Source organism: Cariama cristata, unplaced genomic scaffold (assembly GCF_000690535.1).
Source record: "Cariama cristata isolate BGI_N322 unplaced genomic scaffold, ASM69053v1 scaffold14050, whole genome shotgun sequence".
NCBI lineage: Eukaryota > Metazoa > Chordata > Aves > Cariamiformes > Cariamidae > Cariama > Cariama cristata.
Genome location: NW_009594210.1, coordinates 25,137 through 38,238, shown reverse-complemented (window position 1 = coordinate 38,238; position 13,102 = coordinate 25,137). Strand labels below are relative to the sequence as shown.

The following is a 13,102-nucleotide window of genomic DNA, read 5'->3' as shown; positions in this document are numbered from 1 at the left end:
GGGCCCAGGTGGGGAGGTCACTGGCCACCGCGGCTGCGCTGCAGCCAGTGACCAGGAGTAAGTGTTAATGTGCGGTGAGGGCTTGAAGATGTCAGTTATTCACCTAGGCTGTGTCACAGCTAGGGATGTGGGCTAGGGATGCCACATCTGAAGTGATCTGAACTTAAACTTGCGTTCCCAGCGTTTATGTCTTCAAGTGACATGTAATATGGTCTTGTTTTTAATGATGTAATTGTGTTGCTTGGATTGCTTTTGACTGCCAGTTGCTTTTAAAAATATTCCAGCTGTGATATTCATAGAGAGCTCTACTCCCTGATTAAAATTCCTAGTTGCCAGATACAAAGCTCCTCCTCCTGTCTAAATAGCTTTGCAAAACAGTTTTTTTCCACGCAGTGCAAATCGCTCCCTGCGGGTGCCCAGCAGCTCTGAAATTTCCGTGCTAACTGTCTGCAGTGACATCTACTGACACCAGCAGAGATTGACTGCAAGGTCTAAGGGGCAAAATTTACTGATCTATTAATCCAGTATCTCTTCTATTATATTGTCATCTTCTCTGCTTCCCTGGTGATGCCACTTTCAATATTTGGCTGGCGGTAGCTTCCGTAACCATCCCCGTGCTGTTCGCAGTGTATCCCCCAGGTGTGGTCTCTCCTGCGGGCAATGGCCAGGACAAGCACCCTGCTGTCGTACACCTTTCCGTGAGATTTTGTGCCTGATGTTCACAAAAACGTGTCCAAAGAAAGCACATTGCTTATGTTTGAAACAATGCTGTACATTAATAGTGCTGAAAAGCTGCTCTTATGCCTCTGAGTGTTGTTCTTCCACTTCTCCTTAATGATTTGTTACGTTTACCATCAGGACATGTACGAAAATGACATTGCAAACTGTTTCTCTGCTATGCACTGTGAAACGCCTAGCAGATACTTAATAATGAGCAGTTGAGGAGCTCCGCAGGTACATTTGCTCATTTTTCGTTTTTAATGGTGAACGCAAATTGATCAAAAATAAAGATAAATTAGGAAAATCCTTACGCACCTTGAATCTCAATCCATTTTCTCCATTTTTTTCTCTGCCTTTCTAAGGGAGTTTGCTCAGTTTCTCCTTTTAACTCCCTGTTATAGCACAACTTGGTTAATTGTTGTGCCTCACAAGTCCTTTGCTTGAAACTAATGGAAATTGCAGTGAGCTGCCTGATGATGATGATTTTGTAAAAATGCATGTGCATCTGTCTTGCAGAAATGCTGCTCATGGATTCTCACTTATTCAGGTGGACAGTATGAAGGTCACCATGAAGGATATCTTACAAAAAGCCTTAAAGAGAAGGAAGGGATCACAGAGAGGCTCAGGTGGGTTATTTATCGTATTTTCTAGAGGGTAGGGTGTTTTTCCATGAGCATATTTTGTATCTCTTTTTAACTGTTGTGAAGGATGCTCAGTTTTTTTCGTTGGGTATTGTGATTTTCAGCACCACTCAGAAGCAGTTCTGTGCACAGGTTTGTGTTCTGGATACTGGCAAAAAGCAGACAGCGGAGGAGCTGCATAATGTTTGCTGCAGAGCAGTATATCCATTACTGCAAATATTTATTTATGATAACAAAGCCATTTGCATTCAAGTCCAGCTAGTGGTAATTTGAGATGATAGGTGGAAGTACAGTAAGACCAGTCCTTGATAGAATTTGTATACTTCTAATTTATGTAAGAAAATGATGCTTAGTGTGATTTTAAATAATTTAAAGGATTCATCGTTACTTGTAGAGAAAAAGAAAAATTTACTTTCTGCAATGTTGCCAAAGTAGTACTGTTATAGTTAAGTCGTATAAAGATTTAAAAAAAAGAAAATGTACAGTACTTGCATTTATATTTTAGAGCAACGGTTTTCCAGGGTGTAAATGTCCATTCACATATATGTTGTTATATATATTTCAAAAGTATAAGGCTAAGAGATCTTTCCAGCAACAAGAAATAATTACTGTGAGAAATTGCACTGAGTCTTGTCACACAACAAAGGAACTTTAATATAAACCTATCTATATACTAGGTAAAGATAAGGATCTTGTCTTTGTAAATGAATGAAACCTCCTTATATACCCTTAGTTTTAACTATGGGAAAAGAAAATAAACCCTGTTCTCTTTAGAAAAAGTAGTTCAGTGCAGTTTTTAAACGAGTGTATAATCTGTCATGGATTTAATTAGCTATCTTCAGATGAGAGCTGAAGTTTTAATAAAAGTTAGAAGAGATAACACAGTGAAGGACACGGATGAGCTGTCTCAAGGCCATATTCCAAGGGAACGATAAGAGCTGTAAAAAATGGCAGAGGAGAGCAATTGAATGAAGCAATGAAAATCTGATTCTCGTAAAAAAAAAAAAAAAAAAAGGGGGGGGGGGGGGGGGGAGGGAGGAGAGAGAGAGATGCTGGTGTAGGGGTGGTTGTAGATGAGACCCGCCAGCGTCTGCAGCAATTTGGCCGCTGGCCAGGAGTCATTGTTCACCCTCGGCTGTGGCGGCTCAGTCCAGATGTGCCAACTGCACGTTCCGGCTTTTGCCAGCTGACTGCACCGTTTGATAACCAGCTCTCTGGATGCCCATCACTGGCCGCAGAGATAGAATTAAATGATGATGATCTTCCCACAAGTTGGGAGAGGAAACAATGCATATAAATCTTGATTTCATCTCAGCGTGAGAAGTCTTTATCCATCATCACTCATAATGAACAAGTCGTTAGCTGCGATGAATGGTGTTCTGTTTTTTTCAAACACCTCTTTTGTTCACTTTTTGGGTGACTTTTATTTATTTCCTGGGGTCAGATTTCTCTTCCCTGAAGGGAGGTGGCTAAAGGATACACTTAGCTCGGTCTTTAAACTACTTTCCTCCTCCGTGTAATGGATGTTTTACTCTTTGTCCATTTGAAATGTGTTTTTCCTTTTATTTTGTTACTTTTGCTCAGTAGTTTAGAAATGGAATGGACCTGTCATTTATTCCTTCAGCTAATACATTCATTTCTACTGTCTTGGCACTCCTGCTCACAAGCCTTTGTAGTAACAGGGTATATAAGGATGTACGTTTCATTTGGGGTTTTTTTAATTATGTAAGAAATCATTTAAATTTACTTTTTATAAATTATCCATGTGACAGCTCACTTCTTTCAGATATGACCATCATCCCTGCTGTGGATATAACCACAGTAGAAGTCACGACTGAAAACCTTCTGGTTACTTATAGGTATATTTACTTTTGAACGTGTGATTGGATTTCTTGAAATAGTCGGTGTTGCTTGCAGATTTCAGTTTAAGCTTGTGCATAGATACATCCAGAATTAGGACCTGCAGTTGTAAGCTTCATGAATTGGAGTCACTGTGGGAAGAATGATCATTTTTAGATTTCTGCTTGAATTCCCATATTACTGAATTTCATAAATGAAATATTCTTTTTTTTGTTTTATTTTTTAAATGTTGGTGAGCACTCATAATGCCTTATTGAAATTGTGTGAAATTCACCCCTTCACATGGGTGAAGGGACTTCTCAGATTAGGTATTTATGTATTAAATTGGTAAACCATTAATTAAACTTTTTTACTAAAATTATCTTCCCTTATCCAAAACTTCACTTATTCCCAGTTACTTGCTGTACCAAAGCTGCAGTTCAGCAGTCAGCAGACTTTGGGGGGTAGGGGGGTTTGGAGGGTCTTGCCTGTCATCTTTAGAACAGCAGAGATTGCAGCTGTCTGCACAGAGGGATCCTCCTGCTTCGCTGCCCTCTGGATCCAAAAGGAGCCTCCCAGTCCCCTTCTGCTGCCGTGAGCAGAGCTGGGTGGGAATGCTGCCCGGGCTAAAGGATGCGTAAAACTCAGGATGCCACTGCAGTGGGCACGGAGAGACTGGAGCAGGACTAGAAAAAAGATTTTGTCATCATTCTTCATCTACCAGCAGATTCTTCATGTTTGGAGTGGATGTGCCTCTTACTTTCATTGGGAGATGCACGGATAAATGGAATTTAAGATCAGACTATTAGCACAGTACGGTCCTGTGCCATTGGAGTTCAAGTCATTATTAAGCAGTGGATTAGGGTGTCAAGGTTCTGAATAAAAGATAAGACATAATTTAGGAAAAGCATTTCCTCAGCAATGCTTCCTTTTAAGTTGATTGTTCTGATTTTTAAAAAGTACTAACCAAATATAGACTTAACATGTTTATTTAAAGCGTTTGTAATAGTTTGATAAAACTGAAATACCTATGAACTTTTCTGCACGTTTTCAGTGTGCCTCCAGACCAGTCTTCACAGGACAAATGAATTTATTATGTTTACAGCTTATGCTGTTTTCAAGTATTTGTATAAGAAACTGCTTTTTGACCTAATTTCACCACTGACTTAGGTGACCTTTTTCAGATTGGTCTTATGTTTGTAGGAAAGTGCAAACCTAGGTTGGCTCTTTTGGGTGAGGAAGAAATTGGAAAATTTCTGTTGTCTAGTCAGGAAGGATATGTTCCAACATGACCAGGGCTAAAATACTAGACTAGTTTTCTCCAATTATTTTATTCAGCCAGTAGTCTGCAGCTTACAAGTAGGTTTTTCCACAAGCAATTGAGTCGCAAGTTCCTGAAAATCCATACACCTGGGTCACCTCTGAGAGTTGATGACCTTCTGCGCTTCTCTATTGTTGACTTTTGAACAGAAGTGCTATGACCATTCGTGCAGCTACCAACCCTGGCTTGCCTCCTGGAGCACAAAGCTGGTGATGACACACAAAGTTTCTCTTGACAAAGGGTCGCACAGAGCCCAGGCTTCCACACGTTCTGTTCAGCACGTGCACCAGCATTCAAGTAGCTGTAGGGTGAACTCCATCTGTAAAAAATACTGATGTGTTTATTTCAGAATCCCTTTTGTTGAAAAGACTAAAGCTGAATGAAGACTCTTGGCTGCAATTTAACTTCAAGCCAAAGATTATTTGTTGTGGGAAGATACAGGTCAGTAGAAGGAGATAGAAGTGGGGTACGACCTTTGTGTCATAGAAAGCAACATAAAAAAATGGAAGCAATATTCTGATTGTGCCTAGCTCTACTTAGATATTATGTTAGATAAAATTATTACAAACTATCCAAACTATTTCATATTCCTTGCATTTTTCCTTTCTTAATTTCACAAGGCTTTTGCCTTAGACGTATGAACTCTGACCGTTTTGAAATAGTAATTTTTAAGTCAATCAACAGGAAATATTTATCTGTGATTAATGCAGGTGATAAAATAACCTGTATGTGTTATAGCTGAGAGAACTGCAGCCCTTAGGTCATTTCATAGAGGACATGGTTGTACCGAAGCAGTGCTTTGGGAGCCCAGTGACCTGTCCCACGGCAGGCAGCAGCAGGGGATCAGTGGGAATACTGTGTCATCTCTTGCCACGTGCCCAAATAACCAACTGGAAGAAGTACATGGGAATGGCTGCAAGTTAGGGAGAAGCCTGTAACAACCAGTCAGTGCTACATACTGGAGAAGATAAATCTGCAGAGGAAATTGTTGAGGCAGATGTTTAATTAGTTGGAATCAGGCTGGATAAATCAGGATAGGAACTGTCTACGCAGATATGCTGGTGTGCCTTCCTTTTCTCTGGGTTGGTTTCATTGTCTTTAAAAACTAACTGTTCTTTTTGCTTAGGAAAGAAGCAGCAAAAACCAGTCATATAACCTCTCCGTTACTGTAATGGATTCCCTTGTGTACACTCATAAAATAGAAAATGTAATTGATGTTTTCTTATGGTAATGAAAAATAACTAAGTAGAAGACTTTATCATCAATTTGTTTAACCTATTGCATGCTCAGCAGCATGTATTGCGCATGCATATTTTACGTGAGAGCTGGAAATAAAACACTCTTGGTTGTGGAATGAGCTCCCAGAGGAGACTGGTCTAATCCAGCGATGGACCACCTTGAGGGAGGCTCGGTGACATCTCTCATGCAAGTGAGTTTTCTCCAAATGACTAGGACAGGAGAAAAAGTGACTAAGGATGGGGTGATGTCCTAACCACGGCCGGCCACAGCGGTGAGGAGAGAAAAGCTGAAAGCTCCCTTCAGTGCTGCAGGGACCTTGCTATGCACATGACATTGGCCTGGGCAGTGCTGAGATGCTGGGATAAAGGCCCTGTGGAGAGCACCAATATCCATAGATAGTTTAAGGATTGCTTTGTATAAATTTGCCGTGTCTAGATCTCTTTGAGAATGTTACTGAACATTGTGAACACTCTGGCAGTTGATGGTTTAAATATAAAATTGGTCTGCAATGTGGCAGATCTACAGAAAGGGAATCATATGCTTGAAATCATGAACATAGGAACTTCTCGTTCTTCCTGAATTTATCAGTGAAAATGTCAGATATGGTGCTGTCTGGTTTTTGGACAGATGTTATAATGGAGTCTTGAAAAGCCTTTTTAGGTGAGATTTGGGTGTTTTAGTGCTTTAGTGCTTGGTGTAATTCTGCTCCTTAGAAATCAGTGAGTCTTAATATTAACTTCTAAAAAAGGTAGATATTAGGCATGCTTTTAAAATCCCACCCTCATGCTTTGCAGAGAAAGTTTTGTAGGTCGTGCAGCTCATGTTTCGTAACTGTAAAATACCATTATCAATATAACTTGCTTTCCTGTACTGTTAAATGATTTTCCTACACAATCAATCTGATGTGTATTTCTGCTGGTCTTACTTTTACCAATACTTATGCGTTACCCAGTTAGCCTAGGAATTTAGATTATGGTAGACGTACATTTTAAATCTTGCTTTTTAGAAAGGCTCTCAGTTGGACTGAGGAAAGCAGTTTTTCCAAGATTAAACGCAGAGGCCCTTATGTTCAGATACCACAGCACAGCTAAGACTGGGTCTGACAGCATCCCACAACGTGCAGTAGGCTAGTAGATCTTATCGAGCTTTTTTTATCTGCACTAAAGCTTGCATTCAGTATTTTCTATAAAATATGTTTGCATGGCTCACAATTTTAAGAACATAAGAAAGATGATGACTTCATTCTTGGTACTTTGTGTATCTTGATGCCATGGTGATTCTCAAATTAAATATGTGCAGGAACTATATGTACACTTGAAAGTTATCTTCTTCGCCTTTGAGCTGCCTTGTTCCTTTTGCTCTTCAACAAATATATTCTCTGGGATACCAGTTGCCTTTTCCTCCACAGCTTGAGTGAATGGACTATAAATACTAATGTAAAGTAAATAAGAATGCAGAGAGAATGTGTACAGAGGCTTTGTTTTCAAACAAATTAAGCATTGATGTCAGTAGATAAAAACCGAATGTTCTTAGAAGGAGATGAGTAGCAAAACTAAACAATGTAAAATGCTGAAATGTTAGAATAATCCTGCCTGTTTCTGGTCCATGTCAGCCTCTCTTCATTTGAAATTTCTTGTGAACCGAGAAGCCTTGTCTGATTAATCTTGTCTGATTTTAAGTAGAAATTCTTTGCAGGGTGAACATACTACTGATTATTATTTAATAGCTGCTTCAAACTGCAAACATCCCTGAACCAGAAATGCTCAGTCCTTTTAAGAACAAAATGCTATGCAAGTTTAATTGTTATAAACAATACCTTCTGCCAACATTTCGCAGACATGACCTGTATTTTCCATAGGTTAGAGTGAGAGTTATTAACTTACCATTCTGTTCAGTTTGGAGAAAGACGAATACTTTTTCTATAAATGAAAACAGCTGCTTTATAATAACATTCAAGTCCCTAACAGCTGTCAACTAGTGCCTTTTTTTTTACACTCTTTAAAATGTGTAAAATGACCGAAAATAGTCTAAAATAATCTTACTAGTCTGGATCAGTGTATTATCTCGCTGCCACAGGAAGCCGAATGATAAGGAAAGAGAAAAATTCAAGAAACAGAGATGGGACATAAAAATAAAAGTCTCCATATCATATTTTGGTCTCTACAACAGAATCAAAGGAATTATAGCTGCAAAGGCCAGTTAAAATAATATATTCCATCACCAGGTAACTCAGAGCACAACCTATTACAAAGTCATGTTTTACAATGTTTTATTATTCCTGTATTTCAGATTTGTTCACATAAAGCTGTTAAGTTATCCTTCAGAACTTGGAGAACAGAAGCTCAAAATAAAGGAGTGCTGCATGAGGCTCATCTTCCATTCGGAAAGCAACTAGGGAAAAGAGATCTGAGTTTTCCTTGAATATTCACTTTCTAAGATATCAGTCTCAGCACCACTTTTAATGTCAAATTTCTTGTCCTAAACACGCTTCTGAAACTGTTTATAAACACATTTTATTCAAAACTTACACAGGACATAAGCAAAAATGGCAATGCAAAGATACTATTTGTGTGAAAAACCACTTATTACCAAGCACCCCACCAGTCCCAAGGGAAATCGTGCGGATGCCGTAAGGCTGAAGGTTTTTATTTAAACCTGTCCCATGATTTCCCATTCCTGGAGTATCTCAGCAGTTATATTTGTAAATACTTGGTCTTGATGCTGTGGTGCCGTATTTGATTTGCCTTGCTCCTTCCTTCTGCAGACACTAAGGAGAGCTGGTATTCCCAAAGTGCTGGGAAGGGGCACGCCGGCTCTGTGTCCCTGTGGCGGAGAGAGGGAGGAGAGCGGGTCGGGGCGGCAGCACTGGGGATGCGGTGGTGGCTGTGGGCAGGGGAGCCTGGCAGGGAAAAGGCAGGACAGGAGCCATTTGTAACACAAATTGACTCCCTCTGTGGAGCAGGTCGTCTTCAGTTGTGAAGGCAAATATATTTCTGTGGGGTCCTCAGCAAATCTGGTATCTAGAGCGAGGGCCCGGGATCTCTGTTGCCTGTGCAGAGTGATTCTCCTGAAACTACGCCTTAGACTTCGAACACAGAATCTGCTTCCTATCATGTACACGTCACCATTTTAATTTCTGAAGTGCTGAAAATTAGGTCTTTAAAGAAATGTAACACTGTGACTTTAAAAATATCCCTAATAATCCCCGAAACAGAATATAAGTCTTAGAAGTTCCTAAATAGATAGAACTCCCTGGACTCTTACGTGTTGGTTGGGTTGAGATTACTGTTGGCGTTAATGAAAAATTTTCTCATTATTCTCCATCAATAAATGTTTTTCTTTCGTCAGAGCATTACGACTCTGGTGCCTGGCTGCGGGGAGTTCCTAAGGGACCTTGCTGTGAGCCTGTGCCCGTCTCCAGCAGCCCCGCAGGACCCTGTCTGGCTCCAGGCAGGGCGTCCCTGTCCCCCAGGGCACACGGAGCTGCAGCCGCCCTTTGGAGCAGGGCTGGTGGCTCTGCTTTCCGAGGGGTTGGTTGCGTGTGGCAGGAGGAAACAAAATACAGGGAGAAGTGCTAATTCTGAGCATCTTTCGGATGGTGCCTGCTCTCCCTGTTCACAGTGGGGGTTATCAGGGTGTTGGAAGACGCAGGAGAGGAGGCACTAACGGGCTGTAGGCTGCCAGGAAAGAGCCGTTAACTCCAACTCCTGCCCGCGGCAAGCCGGTGTGCTGCACGGCCAGCTGGCACCGCGGCCTTGGTGTTGGGCTGGGGCGACTGAGTAGGTCTTCGTTGGGTTTTGCTTCCTCATCCCCACCTTGTACGCAGAGGAATGGGACGAAAAGAAATGGCTGGAAAGGGGTGTGTCTATGTATTTTTACTGAGCATATATATATATGTATTTAGATATAAAAAAGAGAATTAGGAAGATGAAAGTATGTAAAACCACAGCCCTGTGATTAAAGATTAAACATTTTTAAGAGTTGAACCACAATTAGAATAAACTGTCATTAAAGTTTGATAGTGTCATTGAATGATGGTAACTGAGGAGTTTAAATTTGAAAGTAAATATGTTAGAGTAGGCGATGCATATGTTTGCTCTGACTCTTAGATGGAAGCCACAGCATCTGTGACAGTGAAAAGCCAATTAATTTGTATTTCCTTGTGTTTACGTGTGTGCTTTTCTGCTTAATGGTAGTTTTGACTTTCTTTGGCTTTTGGTCCTTTGTTTTGGATAATTACAGCATCCCTGCAGAGTCTTGTGCCTCCGGTTATGAATGGCTTTACCTGGAAATACTTCAGAAATCCCGGTTTTCCTTGCGCTAAGCTGTTTATATTGGCAGGATTTTAGTTTAAAAGAACATCAGTATTTGTAGATCCTTGGTCAAGACTCTCCTGCTTGCTGCTCCACTTTCACCAAAGAGGCAATGTGGTAAAGGCGTAAGTGAAACGTATAGCCCCAGCTGTCCCAGCTTTCTCCCCGTTCTGCCGGGCCGTGCCAGGAGCGGTGCGGTGCTGGCTGCCTGGTCCTGTGCCTGCTACCCAGAGGGGCTCCCTTCTGCCGGGGGGCAGCTTTCCTTACCCCTCCTGCTCAGCACCCTCGGCCCCTGTGTTCCCAGGGTTGCGTGTGGGTCTGATGCTCCCCTGCTCTCTGCCGTGATGTTGAGGAAGGATTGCTTGCTTGTTATTTTTGTAGCAGATTTTCCTCAGCAGGATTGGTGGTGTGCAGGGTGAGCCCCCTTGTGCTGGAGAGGGTGTGATAGAGGCTGCTTGAAATTATTTCCTTCTGCCTACAAACTCCATCTCTGTTTTGCAGCGATCATAATTTATTTCAGCAAGCCCTTTCTCACCAGCCTGCTGATGCTGAGCAGACACTGACGTGACAGGGGGACGGGGCTGTTGGTGTACGTGGAACAGCACATCGGGAATAAAGTTTGTGAATAGTTTGTCGGAATAGAAATAGCTCGTTAGTCCAGTGTGTTTGGACTGATGGGATTCTGGACATCAGCCTGAATGATTGAGGAAAAGTTTTCATGCCTGGCCTCTGAAATGAAAGTGAAATATTGAACTGAGTCTATTTTAGAGCTGTTGGTATTGAAATCATACATTTATTGGTTCTTCTGGATTGGTAATAAAGCTGTAATTTATGTGACATTTTAAATTCTGCAGTTCAGTGTTTGGATGATAGAGACTTTTTTGTTTATTTTATCCACTCCGATTAAAGAAAATACTGCTGATACACCAGGTATGTTCATGGGGCTGTCTCCTTCCTGCTAGCTTTTTGTGAAGCCTGAAATGCACGCGTCCGGGTGGTTGTATTGCCCCTCGCTGCGATGCTATTGCGTGTACGTCCGTAACCAGGGGAAGGCACCTTTCTCACTTTATAAGCCAAGTCCGTAAGGTACGGACCTCATGTTGATCTGCATCACAAAGAACCATCGGAGCTTGGATTGCAGGCTGTTCACAGTGGTGCCCTCTTTCAAGGAGCAGATTGTGGAAGGGACTTTGGGTGTGTTAGCTGTAATGTGTACTGCCCTGCCAGTAACTCGTACAGCTGCTTGCCCTGACGTTGTCTCTTAAATTTGTGATTAAAAACAAAATCTGTATATCTGCTATAGGTTCATTACATTATAGATCAAACATGATGATTCCTTTCTTCTTTCCACTTTGTTTAGAGCTGTATATTTCTAATGGAAAAAGAATAAAAGTCTATAGTAGCAATTAAATAAAGCACTTCTGTTAATATTCTGCAAAGGCAGGTTTGTTGCTAGTTATGCTGCCTGTTTTCTGTTCTACAAAAAAGCAATACATAAATGAAGTGTTTGTTTCTTTTTAAGGGGCTTTTGGCTAAATTCTTTAATTTCACTGGCTGTCAAGGTAGTGTTAAGTAAAATGGGTTTGAACTGCTGTAGTTTTTGTGTACTGGACTAGATGTCAGAAACCTTTGCCATCACTGGAAATTCTGTCACTCTGGATTTACTATCTGTTTCCCACAGCTGAATTCTTAAGCAGTGTGATTTAACACCTTGGCTCTCCATCAGCGGGTCCTGGCATTTATTTGAATGCATTACACCACTGGTTTCCATAAACTATTTTACAATTGTTTCATATAAATGACTGTTTATTTCTACAAAAACCATCTGTATTGCTGCGGAGAGCAGCAGATAACTGTGTGTAAAATTCAGTAATGTCACAACAGTGCAAGTTAAGAAAAAACAGATTGGACTGAAAAAAAAAAGAGTCTTGTGCTTGTGCGTAATGTTAAAAGTTTGTTTTCACTATTTAAATATCTTTATTTATTAACCAGTATTTGCATTTGTAATGATAAAATCTTTATTCCACTTCAGAGGTGTTGAGGGGCTTTGGAGATTTTTAACAGATAAACAGATTTAAGATGTCCTCATAGCAGTAGGATTTGAGATGTAAACATTCTGGCTTTAGAGCTATTTCCTCTCAAACTGTTTACATATTTTCTGTTGTTTTATTGTCATTGCCAAACACACAATGGAATCCTTGCCCTTTCTGTCATGTTCTAAGAAAAATCCTACTAAAGGAGGCCTCAGACCTCTCTCTGTTCCCAGTTTCTGTGCTCTCGGCAGTGTATCGATCCCTCTCCTTCTTCAGTCCTCTTTTGTTTATAATCCTTGCCCAGTATTTGTCTCCTAGCCCAGGGTCGGTGTCCAGCGTTGAAGGGAAGCCTGGTCTTCCCCCGTGCCTCCCCAGTGGCAGACTGCGCCCGGGGGGGCCCCTGCCGGAGGCCGATGCGGTGCCGCAGTTTGCCTGCTCCCAGCCAGCACCCACATTGAGCTATTTTAATTCTTCCATATGCTGCCCATGTGCTGGCGGAGGGAAAGCTGGAATCCAGTAGTCTTACACTTAGCACGACTGATACTTTCTGACAGACTATTTGAAATGATAGAAATACATAAACCTCCTCTTTTTTATGACCTTGTAATAGCTGCAACATATTTCCGGCAAATATTTTCTATAGCAATAATAAAAAAGTGATAACAAAAAAATAAATATAAATATAGTTTAAACTCAAAAGAAATCACACTTTCAAAACCTAGGGTTGGAGCAGTGAAGCAATAAATCATGTATCCTTGTGAAAGGAGAAACTTGAAGTAGGAAAGTACCACAGACATCAGCATTAAATGTTTATCAACTGTTTTCTTTCGACTATTTTCCAGTCTTACTTCTGTACATGGACAGAGCCTGAAACATAGCTTATGTTCACTTTTGCTTATTTACTGTCTGCCTGGCATCTACCACCTTGGCTATTAGGCAGTGACTGCCTAACCGTCTTTAAATCTCTGATTTTTCATGTGTTATTTTGGAATTACA

At 41.0% G+C, this 13,102-nt stretch overlaps 1 protein-coding gene across 1 annotated transcript in view; it reads left to right on the top strand.

Moving 5' to 3' along the window:
• Nucleotides 1–13,102, top strand: part of MAPKAP1 (mitogen-activated protein kinase associated protein 1) — a gene marked incomplete at its 3' end in the record, with an annotated part of 83,265 nt that overhangs the window by 49,844 nt on the left and 20,319 nt on the right. Inside the window, exon 6 of the mRNA XM_009697278.1 lies at nucleotides 1,237–1,346. Coding sequence (XP_009695580.1) covers nucleotides 1,237–1,346 — 110 coding nt within the window. The remainder of the gene's footprint in view (nucleotides 1–1,236; nucleotides 1,347–13,102) is intronic.